This window comes from Prunus avium, chromosome 5 (genome assembly GCF_965620075.1).
Source record: "Prunus avium chromosome 5, drPruAviu1.hap1.1, whole genome shotgun sequence".
NCBI lineage: Eukaryota > Viridiplantae > Streptophyta > Magnoliopsida > Rosales > Rosaceae > Prunus > Prunus avium.
In genome coordinates, this window is record NC_142288.1 from 21,616,300 (window position 1) to 21,639,066 (window position 22,767).

General features: G+C 35.5%; 1 protein-coding gene across 1 annotated transcript; it reads left to right on the forward strand.

Moving 5' to 3' along the window:
* Positions 1-13,550: 13,550 nt before the first annotated feature.
* On the forward strand, positions 13,551-20,950 carry LOC110758031 (putative copper-transporting ATPase HMA5). The gene is made up of 7 exons (XM_021959815.2): positions 13,551-13,611; positions 15,123-15,455; positions 17,320-18,714; positions 18,823-19,077; positions 19,360-19,482; positions 19,609-20,088; positions 20,278-20,950. The coding sequence occupies exons 2-7, from the start codon at positions 15,165-15,167 to the stop codon at positions 20,692-20,694; spliced, it is 2,961 nt and encodes a 986-aa protein (XP_021815507.1). The 5' UTR covers positions 13,551-13,611; positions 15,123-15,164; the 3' UTR covers positions 20,695-20,950.
* The last annotated feature ends 1,817 nt before the right edge of the window (positions 20,951-22,767 follow it).

Consider the following 22,767-nt stretch of genomic DNA (forward strand, 5'->3'; position numbering starts at 1 on the left):
AATAATTTTATTTGAGGGACACTCTTTAGGGTTTCCTACAAATATTTTTTCAACGATTCGAACAATCTATTTTTTAAGTCTAAATTCATAGATCATCTTTACAAAAAATTAGACAAATCGAAAATCGTTTCGACATCTAATTGTGTCATACAAAATCAATGAATACGATTCTTTAAGAAAGTACTAAAATTTCAATAATTCAATTGAGTGGTCAAATGATATTGAATTCAAGTGATTTTTTTTATTTTATTTTATTTTATTTTTATTTTTTTTTAGAGATGATCTTTGAATAAATATCTATAAAATAGATGTTTGGATTAGTGAAATACAATATGAAGTGGGCCTATCCCACAAAAACCCTTACCCGCAAAAAAAATTGCCATCCCTAAATCCAGTGGGGATATATTAAAGGTGGGAGGAGAGTTCGAAATAGTCGTTGGGGTTATGAGTTTGCTTGTGTTGTGGGCCAGCCCATAAGACATACATGATGAATAAGAACTCTATCAAGTGTTTTACGTTAATTTTGCTTCTCTCTCTTTTTCTTGTTTTATCTTTGTTGTTGTACTTTTAGCTTTACTTTTTTAAGGACCTTTCTTATTGAGAGGGGCGATAGCATACTAAACTCACACACACTACACGGATGCTAGGACTCGAACCCAAGATCTTGCCTGAGGGAGTAAATACTCCAAACCACTACATTAGTGGGTCCTTTGCAACTTTACTTGATCTTGATAGACTTGATTATTAGGGTAGCTCAGATCACAAACTCAAAATTTAAAGTCCAAATTCTCATATTTGGATCTTAAGGTGCTGGTCGTGAAATTTATAAATTGTTTGCTCCAATACATATTACTCAATTTTGAAGTTTTTGGGTTTTGAGACAGTCGTCGTTGTAGGACACACGCGGTTAGGGATGGCAATGGGTCGAATCGCGGGTGGGTATGCCATTCCCATCCCCATCCCCATTAAGCTTTTTTCCCCCATCCCCGCATTCATACCCGCAATATTCTAAGCGGGGATTCCCCATCCCCACCTTCATTGGGGAACGGGTTCCCCTACCCGCCCCATTATTGAAGAAAAACCAATAAAAAAAATACTTTGTTGAACGAGAAAAAAAACGCTATAAGCGCAAACATATGTATCAATTCAATTGTTTTTATCTAAAAATCTAGACTATATTAAAAAATTAATACATATCAAAATTACATGTCCAAGACATGTTCATCATTATAGAGGTAGTCATCACACATCTCAATCACACAAAGTGATGCTTTCAACTTCTTCATTGTAAGATCCCTGACACAAATAAAACAAAATATAAATTTTACAATCATGTAGGGTAGGATATTAAACATCATTATCAATTATATAATATAATTCATATTTTACCTCATTCTCAATATCATTATCAGATGTGCAGCCTTGGGACAATGTTGTAGAGTTTGAACCTATTCACAATAAACGTGAATAAATACTAAGTAATTACAATTACATTTAATAGTAAATTTATATAACATATTTTCAATACCTTTTATCTCATTCCATAGCCAATCTCGAGCACACATCAAGGCCTCCACAGTTTTTGAATGAAGTCGATTACGATGAGGGCTTACAATTCTTCCACTAGTGCTAAATGCCGACTCTGAAGCAACTGTAGACACAGGAATGGCCAAAATATCTCTAGCAATATCATGCAAAGTAGGATATTTGATGTCATTTGTTCTCTACCATGATAATATATCAAAATCAAGAGTCCTAGGTAAAAGAGACTCTTCCAAATAATGGTCCAACTCTGATTTAAAGCAGTTGCTATCTTCACTTTTCTCTCTTTTGGTCTAAGACTCACCAGTTGGGCCTTTGAATTAAATTCAACCTTGGAAATGAAGGAAAAATTATATATGGTAATGGTACAACTATTGCGGCTCATTATATTTGACCGACATACAGGATTTGGTGTTATAATGTTTTTTTTTTGGTTGCTAAATCTTCAATTTGTGTATACAAAAAGATTCAATTATACGAATAGGGAAAACTTTTACCCTTTTAACAAATGTCGTGCACTTCATAGATCTTCAATGAAAATAAATCAGATGAGTTCAACAACAAAAAAAAAAAAAAAGGTCTGGCACCCCAAAAAGTACATTGGGTCAAGTGGCTCATGGTCTCATTTGCTGCCATAACTTGTCCTCGTTCGAGTTTTACTTCATTTAAATATCTCACTTGCATACGAATGACCAAGATAAATCACCATATAGCACACATACAGATCTACATTGCCCCTCTTAAATGTGTTACATTTTGTAAATCTAAACAATGCATAAAGATTGAGTAATAATTTCTGAATTAGAATAGAATGCAAAGACCCGGACTTGTCTTCACTTTTACTATAATTGATTTAATTATAGTATGGTAGTAATGGAATACGGCCACATGGTACTATCCTTCCACGCGTTACATCATGAGTATATGGCATGATTTACATTTTCCACTTTTAAGATATAGTAGTAATAAATATTCACTTACTATAACATGTGAGCAAGTTAATGAACACGCAAGAATATAATAGATATATAAATTTGAAAAACACATAGAAAGTTAAATTCATTTGCTGTATTAAATTGGAACATAAAAGGCTGTAATAGGTCATCATCCTTCAGAATAATAACATTTATATAACTAATAATAATCGTCTATGTTAAGATAGATATTATTTCGAAACCAAGGACGGACCCATTCCCAGGCTAACCTGGGCTATAGCCCATGTGTCTTGATTTGTTCTAGACTATAGTAATACTCCCAGCCCACCCAAGCAAACCCCACAAACCCTTAGCTAATGCACGCAGAGAAAAAACAAATTGAAGAAAGAGTCAATCATCTCTCCTATTACACGCTCTTCAATGCTTAATTAAAGAAAACCAAATTAATCTTCAATTATTAATCTTCTTTTATTGTCTTAATTTGTTGATGTTGAAATTTGGTACTTTTTAGAGTTTATGAAGTATCAATTAGGGATTTACAATTTTTATTTAAAAAAATTCTATGTAATTATTCTCTTACCAAACTTACGGTGATAGACTGTGTTCTAGTAGATGCACGACGAACTAGCTACTACTAGAATACAAGCGCATCACAATCTTACAAACTTGGTTGAATCCACAAACATGGAGCTGGGAATCGAGAACCTTCGCCCAAGTGTGGCACAACGTTTCTGCTCAGATTAAAAATACCCACGTCCCTGCTCACATTGAACCAACAGCCAACCTAGAGAAGAAAAACACCATTTGTCCTTGGCTTCTTCTGGGAGATTGAGGTTGTCAAGCAGCTTACCTTTTTTGAGGCTGAAAAAGCCATTGACGCCGCCACCAGTGCCCTTGTCTTGGAGCATATCAGAAATGGAACTTGATCTGTTATGTTGAAGTCTTTCTTGGTCAGGCTAAATTCCAGGATTTGCAAACTGCACTAATAGCAATAAAATCTTCTATCAAGACCATCTTTTGGGCAATAGCCGCAACCAGATCTCGAGGAAGATTCGACCAATTAGCTTGGAAGAGTTTGTGTGTTTTTCAGTCTCAGTCAGGTATCAGGCAACGAAAGGTCTTGTGTTTTGCGGCTGTGTATGTTGACTATATATAATGGATGCAGAACAATACGCGAGATCTTAGAGCTTGCCCTAACCCTAGGTAGGGTTTATTTTCCAGCTATTTTCTTAGGTCTCTTTTAACAATATTCAGCTAAAATTTATTTATTTATTCTCGTTTCATCAACGGTGATTTTAAACAAATCAAACAAAAAGAGAACGAAAAGCCCAGGAATGACAAGCCCGCGTATTCCAAAATTATATTTGCACCCAAAATCTATGTTCGTGTGTGTCTCTCTCTTTTTCTTTTTCTTCTTCTTTGAACAAGTTTTTTTTTTAAAATTTTTAAATTTGAACATTTGATATCTTTGGATAACAAATTCTGTGTGCATGACGTTTTGTGTTTCTTAAAGTTAGGGTTGAGAAAATCTCCATTCTACCCAATTTTCTTAACATTTGTACCATCGTTCTCCTCAATTTTTTACATTCGATGAAAATATTTTGTAATTAATGATATGATCAGACTCGCACTGGTTAGGGTACACCTAACATATTTGGTTTTTCTTGGATGCTTTCATTGCCCAAAGTCTGATGAACAATGATAATGTCTATGCTTTGGGTGATAGTGTGCGTGCTTGGAGTCGTAGTGTACCAGATTCATGTGTTTGTGCTTGAATGGTACTAGGTTTGGACCCCGCCAAGTTATCATTATGAGGGAACAATATGTTAATTGATATTAAAATTCATGATCACGCTCAAGATAATTGATATTAAAATTTTGATCACTATCGACTCTTTGGGTCTCAACTCTTTCAACTTGAGGCTTGATAATGGGAGAGTCAAGAAGATTTTGCTCATCACAAATGAGAGGCATTCTACTAGATGATGACCCATCATTCTTTTTCTTAAAAAAAGAGAATAAATTATTTGTTTTCTTGGGGTTCCGATTGTGATCGGACATAATAAAAGATAACCTATTTAATCAAACATCCCAACAAAAAATCAAACAAATTCTCATAATAGCATCAATGCATTTAATCAAATATTAACATACCAACAACAAACCAAACATCTCAACAATACCAACATCAAATCAAACATCTCAACAATACCAACATCAAATCAAACAGCTCAACAAAATTCTTAAAATCAAAGACCTCTAATTAATTTCAACAAAATTCCCAAATTATAATTCATTCCTAATTAAACTCTAGAATACTCAATTTCAAACTAAAATTAAAAATAAGATGCGTACATTTATTTTAGGAAAAACCCAATAAAAAGAAGGTAATTAAAGAGAAGAGAATAAGAAGAATACTTGTTTTCTTAGATATGAGAAAGATGATGCCAATAGAGAAGGTAATTGGCTGCTTATATTCCCACCAACCCCACCCCACCGCCCCCCCCCCCCCCCCCCCCCCCCCCCCTTTTTTTAATTTTTATTTTAAGTTTGATTGGGCCATCCCATAACACAAGATTGTGGGCTGGTTATAATTTGAAGTTTGAGTGGGCTATAACACATGTGTGTTGCTTTTAAGTTTTTTATTTTTTTTATTTTTATGTGTTTGGGTAGGTATGGGTTTACACCATCACATGGACTGGGTAGAACAACTTTGCTTACATATAGGTTTTTCTTTTAGTGAAAAAACTTGGGGTAGGCAGCCCTGGCTGTAGGACCGCCACTGCCTAGGTAGGGTTTATTTTCCAGCTATTTTCTTAGGTCTCTTTTAACAATATTCACCTGAAATTTATTTATTTATTTTCATTTCATCAACGGTGATTTTAAACAAATCAAACAAAAAGAGAACGAAAAGCCCAGGAATGACAAGCCCACGTATTCCAAAATTATATTTGCACCCAAAATCTATATATGTTCGTGTGTCTCTTTCTTTCTTTTTCTTTGAATATGTTTTTTTGAAATTTTGAAATTTGAACATTTGATATCTTTGGATAACAAATTCTGTGTGCATGACGTTTTGTGTTTCTTAAAGTTAGGGTTGAGCAAATCTCCGTTCTACCCAATTTTCTTAACATTTGTACCATTGTTCTCCTCAATTTTTTACGTTCGATGAAAATATTTTGTAATTAATAATATGATCAGATTCGCACTGGTTAGGGTACGCCTAACATATTTGGTTTTTTTTGGATGCTTTCATTGCCCAAAGTCTGATGAACAATGATAATGTCTATGCTTTGGGTTTGGGTGATAGTGTGGGTGCTTGGAGAAGTAGTGTACCAGATTCATGTGTTTGTGCTTGAATGGTACGAGGTTTGGACCCCCCAAGTTATCATTATGAGGGAACAATATGTTAAAGGGCATTTGCTCTAATGCAATGAAGAAAAACTGCTGACACATTGAGCTTTTGAATTTGGAATCCAACAGTATCCCGTTGGAATTATATTATTTCTTAGATACAAGCGATAAACTAAACTACTCTAAATTAATTAATCTAATCTCTAATCTCACGTATGCCCATTGGATCCATATTTGATACTGAACTTGTAAATAGAACTAGTAGTTTCTTTTTTTTCTTTCTTTATATACATAGCTAGTAGTTTTGGACTTGCTCTTATGGTCCCAACCAATTTCTTACATTTCTTTACTGGTTTGAGAGCTTGGCTCCTTAAAACTAAGGAAGAAAAAGAGTTAAAAGAAATTTTTTTTTATTTTTAAAAGTTAAATGAAATTGACATGCGTCAAAATCCCTTTTTTTTTCAGGAGTTTTATAGCCAAGCTTTTTCCCTAGAGTTCTCCCTCTCCCATTTTTATTTCTCTCGGTTTTTTAATCTCCAAGTACAGAATGTAACAATTTAATTTGTATGAAATGCTGTTTAAAGGGGAAAAACATTCATCTGATCAACTAAATTCTAGATTTTTTTTTAAGCCCCAGTTCAAGAGATTCACTACTCCTCAGTCAATAACGTAATAGAAAATATCAACTGTTTTGCTTCTGTTGGCACTAACAAGTTTGAGAAAATGAAATTTGAGAAAAATAAAGGAAAAATAAAGGGAGAGAATATGAGAGGATCCAACTCCCTAAAGCTTATGAACTTTTGTACAACTTTATAGTAACATTGAAAATTTTGATAAAAGAAATAAATTATGACAAGCATAAAATCATGAACTGCAAGAATATTCCATAATACCAACTAAATTAAGAACCATAAACACATATGATGTTTCTCATACTTTTTTAAATAAGAAGATTTCATTCATAAACCATAAAAGGTATACAAAGACCAGCATGATTACAAGGGCCTCGTTAAAACCTTCCTAAGAAAACCACATGAGACAAACCCTAAGGTAGGAAAGAGTACCACACATGTCATGGACTAACAGGAGAGTCCGACTCAAGCCCCATAGGACCGCTACAAAAACCAAAAAAAAGAAGAAAAAAAACCTACTAAAACACCAACACATTAGACCCACAAGAGAGAATCGCAATGCATCCCAACTATCAAAGGAAGCCTTCTTTGAGAACTCATTGTCCTTTGAACAACACAAGAACTGCATAGCACACCAAGGGTCAGAGACACAAGAGAGCACACGAAGGAAGAACAACAGACGACATCAAAAAGGAACCCCAGAGAAGCACATCAAACTCAACTCGGAGCCTGACAAAAAAAACCTCTTATGGCCAAGCATAGTTCTTCATATGATGCAGAGATGAGAAAATCTGCAAAGGGTCAACACAACAGAAGGAGAGACAAAACGACAAACAAAACAGGAAACCAAACGACGAAACCCCTAAGAGGGCACACCACCACATCCCCAACAACTACCACTAGCGTCGTTGCTGCCGCCATTGTCGAAACAGAGACAAAACATCAACCACCAGGTTTCGCAACTCTCCCAAAGAGAGACCCAATCCAGTGTCACTACTATCGCCGCCACCAAGACACAAACAATACCAACCATCTAGAACACTGCAAAAACAACCAAACAAAACAAACATACAAATAGACCTAGATCTAAACAGATCTAGGCTAAAAACCCAATATCCAAGTATATCTGGGGAGGGGAAGGGGAGGAGAAGAGCCCCCAGGAAGTGGAAAGAGAGGGAGAGAGGATGAAAATGAGGGAAAAAGAGAGAGAAGAAGAAGGGGAGAGGAAGTGGAAAGAGAGGGAGAGAGGATGAAAATGAGGGAAAAAGAGAGAGAAGAAGAAGGGGAGAGGATGGGAGAAGAAGGGTGAAGGGGAGGAAGGGCAGTGGCCACTCCCCCCTAACTGAGGAAGGGTTAGTTGTTGGCAAAGAGAAAGAGGACTAGGTTTAGGGTTTCAAACCTTAACACGTTTCTCATACCTTGTTTCACAATTTTCTTGCATAACTCATTTATTTGAAACTTTGGGTACCTATGAGGATTCTTTTTGTGGAAACTTAATTGGATTTGCAATCCATTGTCCAAACCCACGTACATTCAATGGATTTTTCTTGTGCAATTTGAATTCTTTCACCCACTACCCCCTGATCACTATTTACTTTATTATTTTGTAAATTTTTATATTTGAAAATATTCATTCAGAGAGCTTCCATTGAGGGATCCCTCAAATTAGCTTATTTGAGGGACACCCTTATAGGGCCCACTCCGCATTGTATTTCACTAATCCAAACCTTCAATGTTTTAGATAATCATTCAAAGATCATCTCTACAAAAAATCACTTGAATCCGATATCGTTTGACCACTCAATTGTGTTATAGAAATTTTAGTACTTTCTTGAAGCACAATGTTCATTGATTTTGTAGGATACAATTGGATGTCGAAACGGTTTCCGATTTGTCTAATTTTTTGTAAGGATGATCTATGAATGTAGACTTAAAAAATAGATTGTTTGGATCGTTGGGAAAAAATTCGTAGGATACCCTAAAAGGTGTCCCTCAAATAAAAATCATTTGAGGAATCCCTAAATAGAGGGGACTGTATATTCATTTATTACTTACAACTAATAATACTTGTTGTACAACTTTGACATGATAACCATCATAACAATATTGGGCTAGAGAGAAAATAGAGAATATTTGAGAAAAAGAATTGTAACTATGAAGACCCTTGGTGAGGACATCATCAATCTGCTCAGAAGTAGGAACATAAATCTGCTTTTTGAACTCTCTCACGAACGGAGTAATAATCTGTTTCAAGGTGTTTAATCCTTGAATGAAATACAAGATTAGCACTAAGTGCAATGGAAGACAAATTATCATAGTGGAGCACTGGTGGTGTAGAAGAAAGAAATAGATGTAAATCATGTAAAACCAGACGAATCCATGCAAATTCTGAAGTTGTGTGGACCATAGCTTTGTGTTCAGCCTCAGTAGAACTACAAAACACAAAAGTTTGCTATGGGATTGTTGCCCAACAACAAACCATATTTCGGAAAATTTACAGAGAAAAAAAAAAAGTATTCTTGAATGAATCTGCTTCTTTTTCATTCCTAATGATCTATTGTACAGAAGTCTTGGTTTTTTATACTTTCTTTTCTACCAGTTAGCTTCCTGATAGCATAACAGCATAAAACTGCTCATCAAACTAGATAATGCATCCCTTTACCATCTTTGTCCGTCCAGTCTTCCATACCGAAACTGGTCTCCAAAAAGCTCGGTAGGTTGCAAACAACTTATATTCTTACAATTACCAAACATATTTAGTTCACTCCAATATCTTAGAAAAACATATTTATATTCTTGGAGTGCTGTTTTTACCACAGACGACCAGCATTAAAATTTAATTTACTCTAACATCTTAGTTCCAACAATCATTAGATATTTTATATTCTTGTAACATATCATACAAACTCGTAAGTTATTGTTTCAACGTATAAAAACACGACTTGCATGATCTGTTTGTTCATATTTTTTGTGTTTTCGACACAAACACTTTATTGTGATTTTTTTCACAAAGAGTTTTACACTTTCATTATTGATGTATGCTGTGAGTGACTGGCTATTTGGGCTTGGGTTTGGGTTTGGGAAGTGGGGTTGGGTTAGAGAATGAAAAATAAAATAAAATAAAAGAGAGATTGACTCAATTTTCTTAAAGTTTGTATAGCATTGTTCATTTAGATTCCCTAATTTATTTGGTTCGATGTAAAGAGTTCATAATTAATGATACGATTTGATGCGCACTGACTAGAATTCATAACAGTGATAATGTCTATGCTTTGGGTGCTAGTGTGTGTGTGCGCACTTGGAGGTAGTGTATAGCAGATTCAAGTGTTTGTGCTTGAAATGGTAGTCTGGATACCTAAGTTACTATTCTGAGGAACATGTACAAATTGGGCGATGTGAAAAGGAGTTTGCACTGAAGAAAACCGCTAATAGCAGGTTAAGCTTGTAAATTTGGAATCCAACACTAGCCGCTAATATATTATTTATACAATCGATAGTGTCAAAATTAAAATTCATAAGGAGAGGTACTCGAACTTAGGTATACTAGCCGATTGAATTCATATTTGAATTAGTAGTAGTTTCTTTAAATAAATAAAAAATAATTAGTAGTTTTGGACAATGTAAGGTTGGGTTTGAATATTTAGTAGGATCAAAACAAACTTGCTCGTATGGTCCCGACCAATTTCTTACCCTCTTCCCCTTCCTTTCATGAGACACAAAACAACACCCAAAGTTCTTCTTCCCCCCGTTTTTTCTCCTCTCATTTTTTTTACTCTCCAAATATTGAAATCTTACTCATTTAACGGAATGTATAACAATTTAATTTGTATTAAGAAAATACTATTCAAATGGAAAAGACACTCATATGATCAACTAAAATTCTAGGGTTTTTTTTTCCCTTTAAAAAAGCATTCTAGATTTTATTTGAAGGAAAGCTCAATTCAGACTGCAAACGTGTAGTGATAGCGATATTAACTTCTCTAAAAGCAAATTCTTAAACAAAAAGATTTAGAGAACACCTGGTCCGTTGGTCCTTCCATGCCCTAATTCAAATTTATAGAAGATTAAAGAAGAGTTTGAGAGAACATCTTAGGGGACACAACGCGCATGCGACATGAGTCAGATGAAAGATGGTGACATGATCTTTGTCGGAATTCAATTGCATATTTGCAAACTTTGGACTCTCTTATATATTAAAGCTCAAAGTTTACTCTTCTATTAATGTAGTAAAGTTTTCAAATAGAACTATTACTATATTAAATCGATAATATGATTAGTATCGAGAAAATATTATTTATCTTATATCAGGATTATCATAAACCGTTCACCATCAAAGTAGTGGAAAAAAAGAAAAGAAATAGTGGAACAATATTGACAATATTGATATAAAGGGACTATTGTTGCAGTATAGCATGGATTAATTTCAATCACTTAAGTTACAAGTCTCTTGAAACAATTCACAATTGAACGATTTTTCCACATTTGACAAACTAGTAATTAAGCAAATCTCTAAGGAAATATAATGCGACGACAAATCATAAGTGACTCATTGCATATTATGGCAGCACTGGAATGCCATTAGAGTTTGATAAACCAATTGATCTTTAGCCCTTTGATAAATTAATGCTAATGTCAATGTTAACCTTGGATTAAGAAGGTTCTCCCTTGTGATGGGATTCTATAAAATAAAACCTTGGTCAGCTCCTTTCTTATCAGTCATTTGTCTCATTACATTGTCCATGTTTTTCGTTGCAAGATGCTTTTTAAGCAAAGCAAGGAAAGGATCCAAAAAGTCAATATTTAACCAAAGTCAATATATTTAACCCTTCTTGCGACTGACTTTTTTTGTCTTGTTGGGCTCAAAATAATAGGATTTGAAAGTGATTTCCTTTTTCCCGCATATAAAAAGGCTGTGGAAAGATGTATGAGGATTCGTTCTTGTCCAAATTCGTTCATCTACCACCACCTAAGTTTTTCTTTGAAAGTACAAACCCTAACAATCTTAAATTTATTTTTATAAATAAGTCTTAGGTTTAAAATTAGTTGCAAACAAAATGGTTTTGGACTTCTTTCCAAACGTACGGTTAATTCTAAGCTAGCTGTATCAGTCTGCATATATATGATATGATAATAGTAAGACCTTTCTCCACCAAAGAAAATGGCCCCTAAGCTTGGTCTGGACAAACTAGTCTCATCAGTTATATACATGTAAGCACACCAGTACTAATTATCTTTAAAAGAACGACAAAAATTGAAAAAAATGAATCGAACATAGAACTTTGAGTGCATATATAAATATAATTAAAAATTCTTGAACTACAAACCTTATGTACGATAAGTTGCTATCTATCGGCTATTGCATAATATCACTTATTTTCAAATGGGCATAGTTATCATTTTATCACTCACATGTGATGTGAGTTTAATTAAAGCTCGAGTTGAGTTTGGTCGAACTTGGGAAATACGATTATGTTTGAGTTTCAGGTTTACTATAATCATCTCTATTTAGAGTCTGTTTGAAACTGCTTATGTAAGAATCACTTATGTTCATAAGCGCTTTTGCTAAAATTTGTCCTTGTGCTGATACTTTGGGTGTCTTGAGTGCCTGCTGAGGTGCAGCTAATTAGGTGCCTTGAGCAGCTTGGAGGCTCTTTAAATTATTCTCTCTATTATAGATCAGATGAAATCAGATACGGTTGCAGTTAAAAATGATATGTTGCTACACTCCAAAATAGATGGAGGGCACACTGCTTTAGTCAACTGTCCTAAACTCACATTTATAATATAGATCACAATCACATATGCGATCATATGTGATCGGACGCAGTTAAAAACAAATGGTTATATGTGGTCGCACTCTCCAAAATATTCCTTCGACATGTAGTAAACACAAATTCCATATCTCGTTAATTATCTATAATTGTTTCTGTTAATTAGGTATTTCTTGGAGTTACATACCTTAATCATAGATTCATAGTCATATTTCCCTGCCTTTTCCCAGCTTAGTTTTTTTTTCACGTGCACTGCATCTAAGGGCGGCTGCAACAAATTAAAGCTCGACTCTAATAACTTCCCTTTTCCAACTATTTTAGTTGCTGTGAATCTAAGGTCGTCTGTAACAAGGAGAATCTAATATTATATTAAACTCATATATCTTGCCAAAAGATCCCAAATTACTGAGGATCTTATTTGCCAAAGATACCAAATTACTGAGAATCTTATTTGTCAAATCTAACAAATTGCGGGATCAACATTATATCAAAGATATAAAATCAAATACTAATAGATTCGTTTAAACAATAAAAATAGAGGTGCTCCACTCCACTAGGTCATTGATATAATGAGGATTCGACATCTAATTAAGGTCAACAATATTATTATAAGGCTTCTAAATGTAAAGCAAAGCACATGCGTAAGCCCACTTTGGAACTAATACTGTTATTAAAATGTTTAGCATAATAAAGTAATTCATACCGATTATTTTCGATTCTTGTCGACCATAATAAAGTAACAATAATACTATTTGTATCCTAATAGAGGTGTCAGCAATGTGATCGGTAAATGTGATACAAATCACCTCTCTATTTAAAGTTGTTTTCTTTTTTTCTAATCAACCAGAATGAACATTTGAATATGGACCTCTTTCAATATTCAAAATTGAAGTATTTTATACACGAAGAGTTAGGTAATCTATTTGAAATTGTTTAATATTATAATGTAAGAGTCAGTCGTGATCGATACACATATTTGGTAAATAGTAAACACCATTGTAAAGGATATACCAAGACTTAGTAATTGAAAATAAACGTTTGAATTGATACCAGTAGTATATAACTAATTACTGTTTGCAGAATAGGAATACAATTTTACAACCAACACGATACAAAAGAGTATTTAATAACGTTAAGCATTGTCGTGTCTGTATTTATTTTTGGGGTTTCTAAAACATTTTTTTAAAATGTATTAAGTAAGCTATTGTTGCATATGTCACACCTTTTTGGATTACGTTAAGAAGTTGCTATATGTCACACTCTCACTCTCATTTTCTTAGATATATATGTCTATATATCGAGGGATACTTGACTACTTGCTACTCATCAATAGCTTGCAGAGGTTGCTTGCCAGTTAACACTATCTTTCAAGTAAAGGTCGTCTCTCTCTCTCTCTCTCTCTCTCTTCTCACTTTCTCTCTAAAACACCTCATGTAGCTCTAATCCTTGATTTTCTTATTTAATTATGGGTTTGTTTCTCCCAAATAATTGGTCACATTTATTAAAAAAAGCAAGTTTTTGTAATGGTTTTTTTTTCTTCCTTTCTTTCTTTCTTTTCCAAGTATTATTATTATTATTCCATTTAGGCCATTAATTACTACTCTTGTTTTCATTATTCAAGGATCCATTTTGAGTGCCAAGAGAGTAGAATGAATATACACAACATCGATATTAAGTTTTCTTAAGGCTTGTTTGAGAATCATTTCATTTTTAGTTTTTAGTTTTCATTTTATGTGCTAGAGTATATAAGAAAATGAGAGTCAGAGTGAGGATGAGATTAAGAGAGAGAATGAGAAGGGAGGATAGGAGGGAGGAGTAACAAAAGTGAAAACAAAAACTTGAAAGTGAAAACAATTTCAAGTAGATTTCAGTTTTTAGTTTTTGTTTTCACTTTTGTTACTCCTTCCTCTCATCCTTCCCTCTCAAGTTCATCTTTACTCTCATTCTCACTTTTATTCTCCCCCCTTTTCCTCTATATTCTAGCACAAAAACTGAAACCTAAAAATTAAAATTGAAATAGTTATTAAACGGGCCTTAAATTGTGAATTTTCTATTCATTTTCCAGCGTTGAGTGTTTCCTACTATATTAAATTTAGGTGATGACCTGGAACTCAACCTTCTATAGGAAAAACCTTTACCAGACATCTTTGCCTTTAGCCAACAAAAAAAAAGGGGGGAAGAAAGGGATAGACATGAATTTGTTATCCTTTTGAAAAAAAAGTAAACGATCTTGTGATTCAACGAATACTTATAGTGGAGAAATATTTTCAAAAATATATGATTCTACAAATACAGTTATGGCCTGTTTGGGAGTGCTTCTGAAAAGGCTAAAAGTGTTTTCTAATAATTAAAAACGCTTCTAAGAACGTTTGGCAAAAAAGTTAGAAGCGCTTCTATGAAGCACATGCTATATATGTGCTTCTACAGGAAGCACTCCCAAGTACTTTTTTAAGAAGCACTTGAATTTTCATAATTTTTATAATAAAAGTGCTTTTATTAAAAGCACTTATTAATAGAAGTACTTCCTAGAGAAAATTTAGGATATAACAAATCCTTTACAACAAAAGTTTAATTTTCGCTTTTATCCTCCTTAAATTAAAATTAAAATGGAAAAAAATCCTAAAAGTTTATCTCTGATGTAAGCATGTAGCTCAGTGGAAAACAACTTTTGACTCTCCTCCTGAGATTTGTAGGATTTATCATAATTATATATACAGTATTGATAGCGTTGAACTTAAGTTTTAGTGGGACCCACCAGCACCGCAACGGAACCTCCCACCATTAAATACTCATTGTATTCAAAATAATCTCTTCCCACGTCCCAAACTTGGCTGATACATTTGCCCTCCAAATTTTAAACTTTTACCTCTTTTTTTTTTCTCTTTCAGAGACAACAAGCTCGATCAGAGAAACCGACCACCTTTACGTTCATGGCTACCAAGTTCTTGGCTCTATGCATACGCAGTGAGAACAGGGGCGATCTGTCGCCCCGGCCCCACTATCCGTCGATGCCCAAGTACCCGAAGGGCGTGGGGGTAGAGGAGACTCGCCTGATGGCGGAGGTTGAGGCCAAGGCCATGTTCTCCGTCATCGGCATGACTTGCTCAGCCTGTGCGGGATCGGTCGAGAAGGCCGTCAAGAGGCTCCCGGGGATTCGGGAGGCTGTCGTCGACGTCTTGAACAACCGGGCGCAAGTCATGTTCTTTCCCAATTACGTTAACGTAAGTCACTTTACTTTCAAGAGATATCTTTCATTTTGTTTTTGTTTTGTTTGATGATGTCACATGGGAATTTATTTTAACTTTGTTTTGTGATTTTTTGGGGTGGTATCCATGATTTACGTAATGTGTCTTTGGAATGGCCCGTCTTACATGTGATTTAGTTCACCTACCACACGGTTCTTGCGGTTTAGCTTTCCCAATTGTACACAATTTGCTTCTGCCCATGTTCATCACACACAGAAATTTTCCTATTAATATTAGAACTGGGTTGATGCAAAATTGGGGGTTTCTAAGTCGATCTCTGGAGAAAATTCAGTTGTTTTAACAAGATTTTCTATGTACATGGATATGAGATCGAAATCGAGATGGAATTAACTGTTCTTAACCACTTACGAGTCCCTTGCGGAATTAATCCAATAAGGAGTTGGTAAAAAACAGTTCATAACCTGTTCTATTTTTCCTTCTTCTTTTGGGTTGATGATGTTATGCTTATAATAATCTGTTAGCAATAAATAGTTCATATATTCTGTTTATCATTTCTGCGTTTATGTTGTGCTTAGATTTAAGCTATTGATGTGGTTTTCAAGTATTCATTTAATTCTCTTTCTGATATAATTAAAACCTTAAAACGGAACATATAATATTAGAGCATCTTGCTTTATTCTAACAACCTCTCAATTCACGGCCTCCACTGACAAAATGTCTTAATCATTGTCCTAATCTTTGACTTGGGGTAATTGTAGAGTTTTCCAAAGCTCATGTTTCCTTAATATAAAAAAAGAAGACTTCCCTTCCACACCAATTAAAACCTGAAAAACAACTTATTAAAATATAAGCTGTGTCAAATATGCATATATGTTAACCAAATCAAATTGATAGCATACATGACTCCTCCTCACAACAGTTTCACCAGCCGCCTCAAACATTTGAGCTTCTTTTTTTTTGGTCAAAGTACTTTCATTCAACGAAAGAAAGACAAAGGAGGATAAAACAGAAAGAAAGTAAAAAACGACAACATAAAGCACAAAAGCTAGAAAAGATCGAACTAGAGACCAGTAATTATGACGCCTCCATAAGGGGAGCTCGTCCGCCTCCAGCACAGACGCACTAGCACCGCTGCTCGGTTTGCCCCTCGGGGGACCCAATTCCAAAAGCAAGAATTAAAGCTGCCACATTGTCGCCGAATAGCTGAGAAGATAGGATAAATCATCCACCTACCTACCTTTCAAAATATTTCCTTTCACTGATTGAACGAGTTCCTTTGAATCTGATTCAAAGACCACGTGGGGTTTAGCTGAGCAGACCATTTTAAGCTAATACAGAACTGATTTGCACCCTGAGTCAGAAACTGCTGTTGTGTCTTTGCCTATGAGAAAGACTTTGTCTTATTAGAAACGTTTTTCTCTCATGCTAAACTTCCATTATGTTCTTCTATTAACAACAAATTAACCTTTAAAAGAAACAATTAGCTTGTTATGGAGTATAATCTTAATTTGTTTAGCCATATATAACATGTCACAGAATTTGTTCCCAGATAAAGCTGAACAGTATGGCGGAGGATGTTGCAATTATGAGAAAACAATTTTCTATATGTATCCATATCAGTAATGGCTACAAAAGGATAAACTTGATTTACTTTAGTACAAACAGTAGCTTCTATGTGTTTTCATTTCTCATACTATATTTGATCAAGTTTTTGAATAGAAGGTGATCTTGGAGACACTTTAATTAGTTCAGCCAGTTATCACTTGTGTAGAGTCATTTTTTTACAAGGTTTTAGCAGGGGAAGTTGGATTATGTTTATGCAGAAGATTATGCATGGTACTTGGCCTTTTATTTATAGCTGTTGCCTCACATCTTATAGGAGGAGACGATTCGGGAGACGATTGAAGATGTTGGGTTTCAAGCCACACTGATTAATGATGAAGGAAATGAGAGGTCCACTTTGGTATGCAGAATTCGGATAAAGGGAATGACTTGCACTTCTTGCTCCACCACTGTTGAATCAGCTTTGCAGGCAGTTCATGGTGTACAAAAAGCTCAAGTTGCATTAGCAACTGAAGAAGCAGATGTTCACTATGATCCAAAGATTGTGAGCTACAATCATTTGCTAACAACCATTGAAGACACCGGATTCGAAGGCATACTTCTTTCTACAGGGGAAGACATGAGCAGGATAGAGCTTAAAGTTGATGGCGTACGGACTGATCATTCAATGAGAATACTTGAACAGTCTCTTCAAGCACTCCCTGGTGTGCAAGCTATAGAATTTGATTCTGAAATCAAGAAAATCTCTCTTTCTTACAAATCAGATATGACAGGGCCAAGAAATTTCATCAATGTGATTGAAACAACCGGGTCCAGGCGTTTCAAGGCAAATATTTTTCCTGGAGGTGGAGCAGGAAGAGATACTCATAGAAAGGAGGAAATTAAGCAGTATTATAGATTCTTTCTGTGGAGTTTGGTTTTTACTATTCCAGTGTTTTTAACCTCCATGGTCTTCATGTACATTCCTGGAATTAAGCATGGCCTAGAAACCAAAATTGTGAATATGCTCGAAATTGGGGCGCTTTTGAGGTGGATCCTGTCCACTCCAGTGCAATTCATCATAGGCCGGAGGTTCTATACTGGGGCATACAAATCATTGCGACATGGTTCGGCTAATATGGACGTGTTAATCGCCTTGGGAACAAATGCAGCCTATTTTTACTCAGTCTACTCTGTGCTGAGAGCTGCTACCTCTCCAAATTTTAAGGGTACTGATTTCTTTGAGACTAGTGCCATGCTTATTTCATTCATTCTCTTAGGGAAGTACCTAGAGGTGTTAGCTAAGGGGAAGACATCTGATGCCATTGCCAAACTGATGGACTTGGCACCAGAAACAGCAACTATGTTAACACTAGATGGAGAAGGAAATGTTATAAATGAAGAAGAAATTGATAGTAGGTTGATACAAAAGAATGATGTCATTAAAATTATTCCCGGGGCGAAAGTAGCTTCAGATGGTTATGTGACTTGGGGGCAAAGCCATGTGAATGAGAGTATGATAACAGGAGAAGCAAGGCCGGTGGCAAAAAGAAAGGGTGATACAGTCATTGGAGGTACTTTGAATGAGAATGGTGTGTTGCATATCAGGGCAACAAGGGTTGGATCAGAAAGTTCCCTTTCCCAAATTGTGCGGCTTGTTGAGTCAGCTCAGATGGCCAAAGCTCCTGTGCAGAAGTTTGCTGACCGCATTTCCAAATACTTTGTGCCACTGGTAAATGTTATAATATAGTTGCTTACAGTTTCTTTATGGTTTTGTTTTTTTTGGTTTAATTGAAGGGATATTGGAGGCTCTTTTTAAGAAGTGGTTTTCAATTTGCAGGTGATCATGCTTTCATTCTTGACCTGGCTTTCGTGGTTTTTGGCTGGAAAATTCCATGGCTACCCAGAATCTTGGATACCGTCTTCCATGGATAGCTTCCAGCTTGCTCTCCAGTTTGGAATCTCTGTCATGGTTATAGCATGCCCTTGTGCTTTAGGCCTAGCTACTCCAACTGCCGTCATGGTTGGAACTGGAGTAGGTGCATCCCAAGGTGTATTGATCAAAGGAGGACAAGCATTAGAAAGTGCACATAAGGTTAGAAATCAAAATCCTTCTTGCAGTTTGATACTTTCTATGAGATGCAAATATGGAATTTTGGTGCATTGAGACATGCAAGAGTGTTTATTATGCATCTTCAGCAATTTTGATGTTGCATTTCCAAAAAGATAGAGACTGATAAAGGAGGTCTATGCATAGCATAGTTCATTTTGTTCTCCAACAGTTTCAACAATTTTTCTCTCAGATAACCCTTAGGTGCTGTCTCGCAGAATTTTCAGATTTGTATATATCTTATAGAGCTGATTGATGATGTTGTAGGTGAACTGCATCGTGTTCGACAAGACAGGGACTCTCACAATTGGGAAGCCAGTGGTTGTTAACACAAGACTCCTGAAAAATATGGTGCTTAGCGATTTCTATGAACTTGTTGCTGCAGCTGAGGTAGGCTTCAAAATGTGAAACACCTATCTTTCATGTTTTAAAAAATTCATGAAGATTTCTTTAGATGTTCATTATTATCAACATTCATTTAAAACATTGGTGTTCTGAATGATTCATACATATCAGGTGAACAGTGAGCACCCTTTGGCCAAGGCCATCGTTGAGTATGCCAAAAAGTTCAGAGAAGATGAAGAGAATCCTTCGTGGCCAGAAGCACGCAACTTTGTCTCCATTACTGGCCATGGGGTGAAGGCCATTGTTCAAAACAAGGAAATAATTGTTGGGAACAAAAGCTTGATGGTGGATCACAACATTGCAATTCCAGTTGATGCAGAAGAGTTACTTGCAGAAGCTGAAGGACTGGCTCAAACTGGGATTTTAATATCTATAGATGGAGAAGTGGCTGGAGTTCTGGCCATATCTGATCCACTGAAACCCGGTGCTCAAGAAGTTATTTCCATACTCAAGTCTATGAAAGTGAGAAGCATAATGGTTACAGGTGACAATTGGGGAACTGCAAATTCTATTGCCAAGGAAGTTGGAATTGAAACCGTTATAGCAGAAGCCAAACCCGAGCAGAAAGCAGAGAAAGTGAAGGAATTGCAGGTACATTTAACTAATTTGTTACAACTTACAAGAGGAAGTTCTTGACTTGCTCCAAAGATTTTGAGTTTTGCTCCATGACATCCTTTAGACATCTAACTCTACCATTTTCATGTTAACACCTTAACTAGTCATAGAGCCTAACTCTAAGTCCTGAGTTTGTTTATTTCATTTCAATTTTCTTGTCCACAGGCTTCAGGCTACACCGTGGCGATGGTGGGAGATGGCATCAATGACTCACCAGCACTTGTGGCAGCAGATGTAGGAATGGCAATTGGTGCAGGAACAGACATTGCAATTGAGGCAGCTGACATTGTTCTCATGAAGAGCAATTTGGAGGATGTGATAACTGCCATTGACCTTTCCAGGAAAACCTTCTCTCGTATTCGCTTGAACTACATCTGGGCTTTGGGTTATAATGTTCTTGGCATTCCAATAGCTGCAGGGGTCCTTTTTCCATCTACGGGATATCGTTTACCACCATGGATAGCTGGAGCTGCAATGGCAGCTTCTTCTGTCAGTGTTGTTTGCTGCTCTTTGCTACTGAAGAACTACAAGAGGCCCAAGGAGCTGGAAAGCCTTGAGGTTCGGGGAATAAGGATCGAATGATCGATAAGTAGCCTTTTGATTCTGTTGTGTGCATGCTTGTAGGGCTCAAGTTCTAGTAAATTGGGTAGTGTTGTGGCTGATGAAGCAAATATGTAATAAACTAGGTTGTTTGGATCACATTTTGTATATATTTGGATGCAAGAAGGGATTTTTGATTAGAAGACTGGCATGGGCTGTTCTGTTATCTTAATTGATGGATAATCAACTATCATAAACATATGTAACAAATTAAATCATCCATCATTAAGTTAGTGAATCACTGGTAGTCCTTTAAACTTTTGAAGCAAATTTCACCGTGGAAACACAAACCAAATTTCTGTATAATACTGCTAATTAACAACAATTAGCAGAGATTAAGATATATCTTAAGTTTTGCAAGTATATCTTAATTGTAGCTCATTTGGAAAATCTAGTTAGGGCCACCCAACCCATGAATATTATCTTTTCATACAAATTGAAGTTTCTTATTCAACTTCATGCAACTCCCTCATCGTCCATTCGGATGCATGAAATAGAAAATCATGATTGTTTTTGTTGATTAAAAAAAAAAAACAGAGGCACTACTAAAATATTTGGTTTTGAGCACAATTGTTACTTGTGCTCTTTAATGCAAAAAAGGCACAATTATTTGTGCTTTATACTGATGGTCACAATGCAGCCATTTTAAAATAGTCGGTTTCCTTTATAGGAGTTTCCATTGTTCATAGGGCACGATTTTACTTTTTCGTGTCTTAAACTCAATACTTTTGGGCACGTATATGGCATATATCAGAAAACATCAATTGCTGTTTTTTATTTGACTTTTGTACATACACACAAACCATTCATCCGTGCCCAATGTATTTACTTTAAAAAAAAAAAAAAAAATTAGGGTTGCCAACCATCGCCACCTCTTACATCCCTCCACCATCCAAATCAGCGTCACTTCGCCTCTCTCTCTCTCTCTCTCTCTCTCTCTCTCTCCCCACCGCCACTTCCTCCTTTCTCCACCGCCGCCACTTTCTCTCTCTTTCAAGTAATGCAAAACACAATGAGCTCACTAAATTAAATTAAAAATTTTAACCAAACTTGCGCAAATAAATACAGAATTAGATTTAAGAACTGGGTATAAATGAAAATTATGCAAATACACAATTAGCTCATTGAAATTAAAACTGTCAACATCTTCTTACTTACCATCTTTCAATACAGTCGAAGAAAAATCGCTTTGTCTTACAATTGGAACAGTGAAAAACTATAAACTTGTTAGGCTTGTCCTACAAAATGCAAACTTTTCATTTTCGTTCATTTTCACAAAGAATGTATTCGACCATCCATAAGAATTTAGAGCAGCACCCACAGAGAGAGAGAGAGAGAGAGAGAGAGAATGAATCAAATTTAAGATTTCACCTTTTTCAATTTACAATTGTTCATGGGATTATTGGAATCGTTGTCTCCATGTAATCGATCTCTTTGAATTTTCTTATTCTTGGTCCTATTATTCAGCTGCTCCAAGTGCTTTTCATAGTGGGGATGTTGTGGTTGGGGAGGACGGTGGGAAGGATGAGGAAGATGGGGAGAGAAGGGAGACATTAGTAAAATCGAAGGAGGAGGAGAATAAAGGAGGCTCATTTTGGGTTTCTAAAAATAAGAGTTTTGATCTTGTGGAAAGCAAAGGGTGGAGGAGGAGTATGGGGGAAGGCAAAAGGAGGAGAAGATAAATTTTTTTCTCCTAAAACGAGGAGTTGATAAATAGAATAAATTACTATTTTTAAAATTATATAAAACCTGAAGGCCCAAAAAAAATTGTCGTGTCCTATGAAAGAACAATTAATCATACTTTTAAACTACAGTAATTACTCTCATTGATAGAGAGGTAACAAGATGGAAGTTGATATTAGCATTGGACACAAAGGTCGTGCTCAAATTTCAATAGGCGCAAATAAATTCATTCTTAAACACACATTTACTTACTGTGTCTTTTGTGTAAAAGACATCTTTAAGTATTTTTTTGTGCTAAATGAGATTTTTTTATTTTGTGGACGAAAAGGCTTTCAATTAAGAGCAAAAGAGGAGTACAAGAAGCCACTAAAC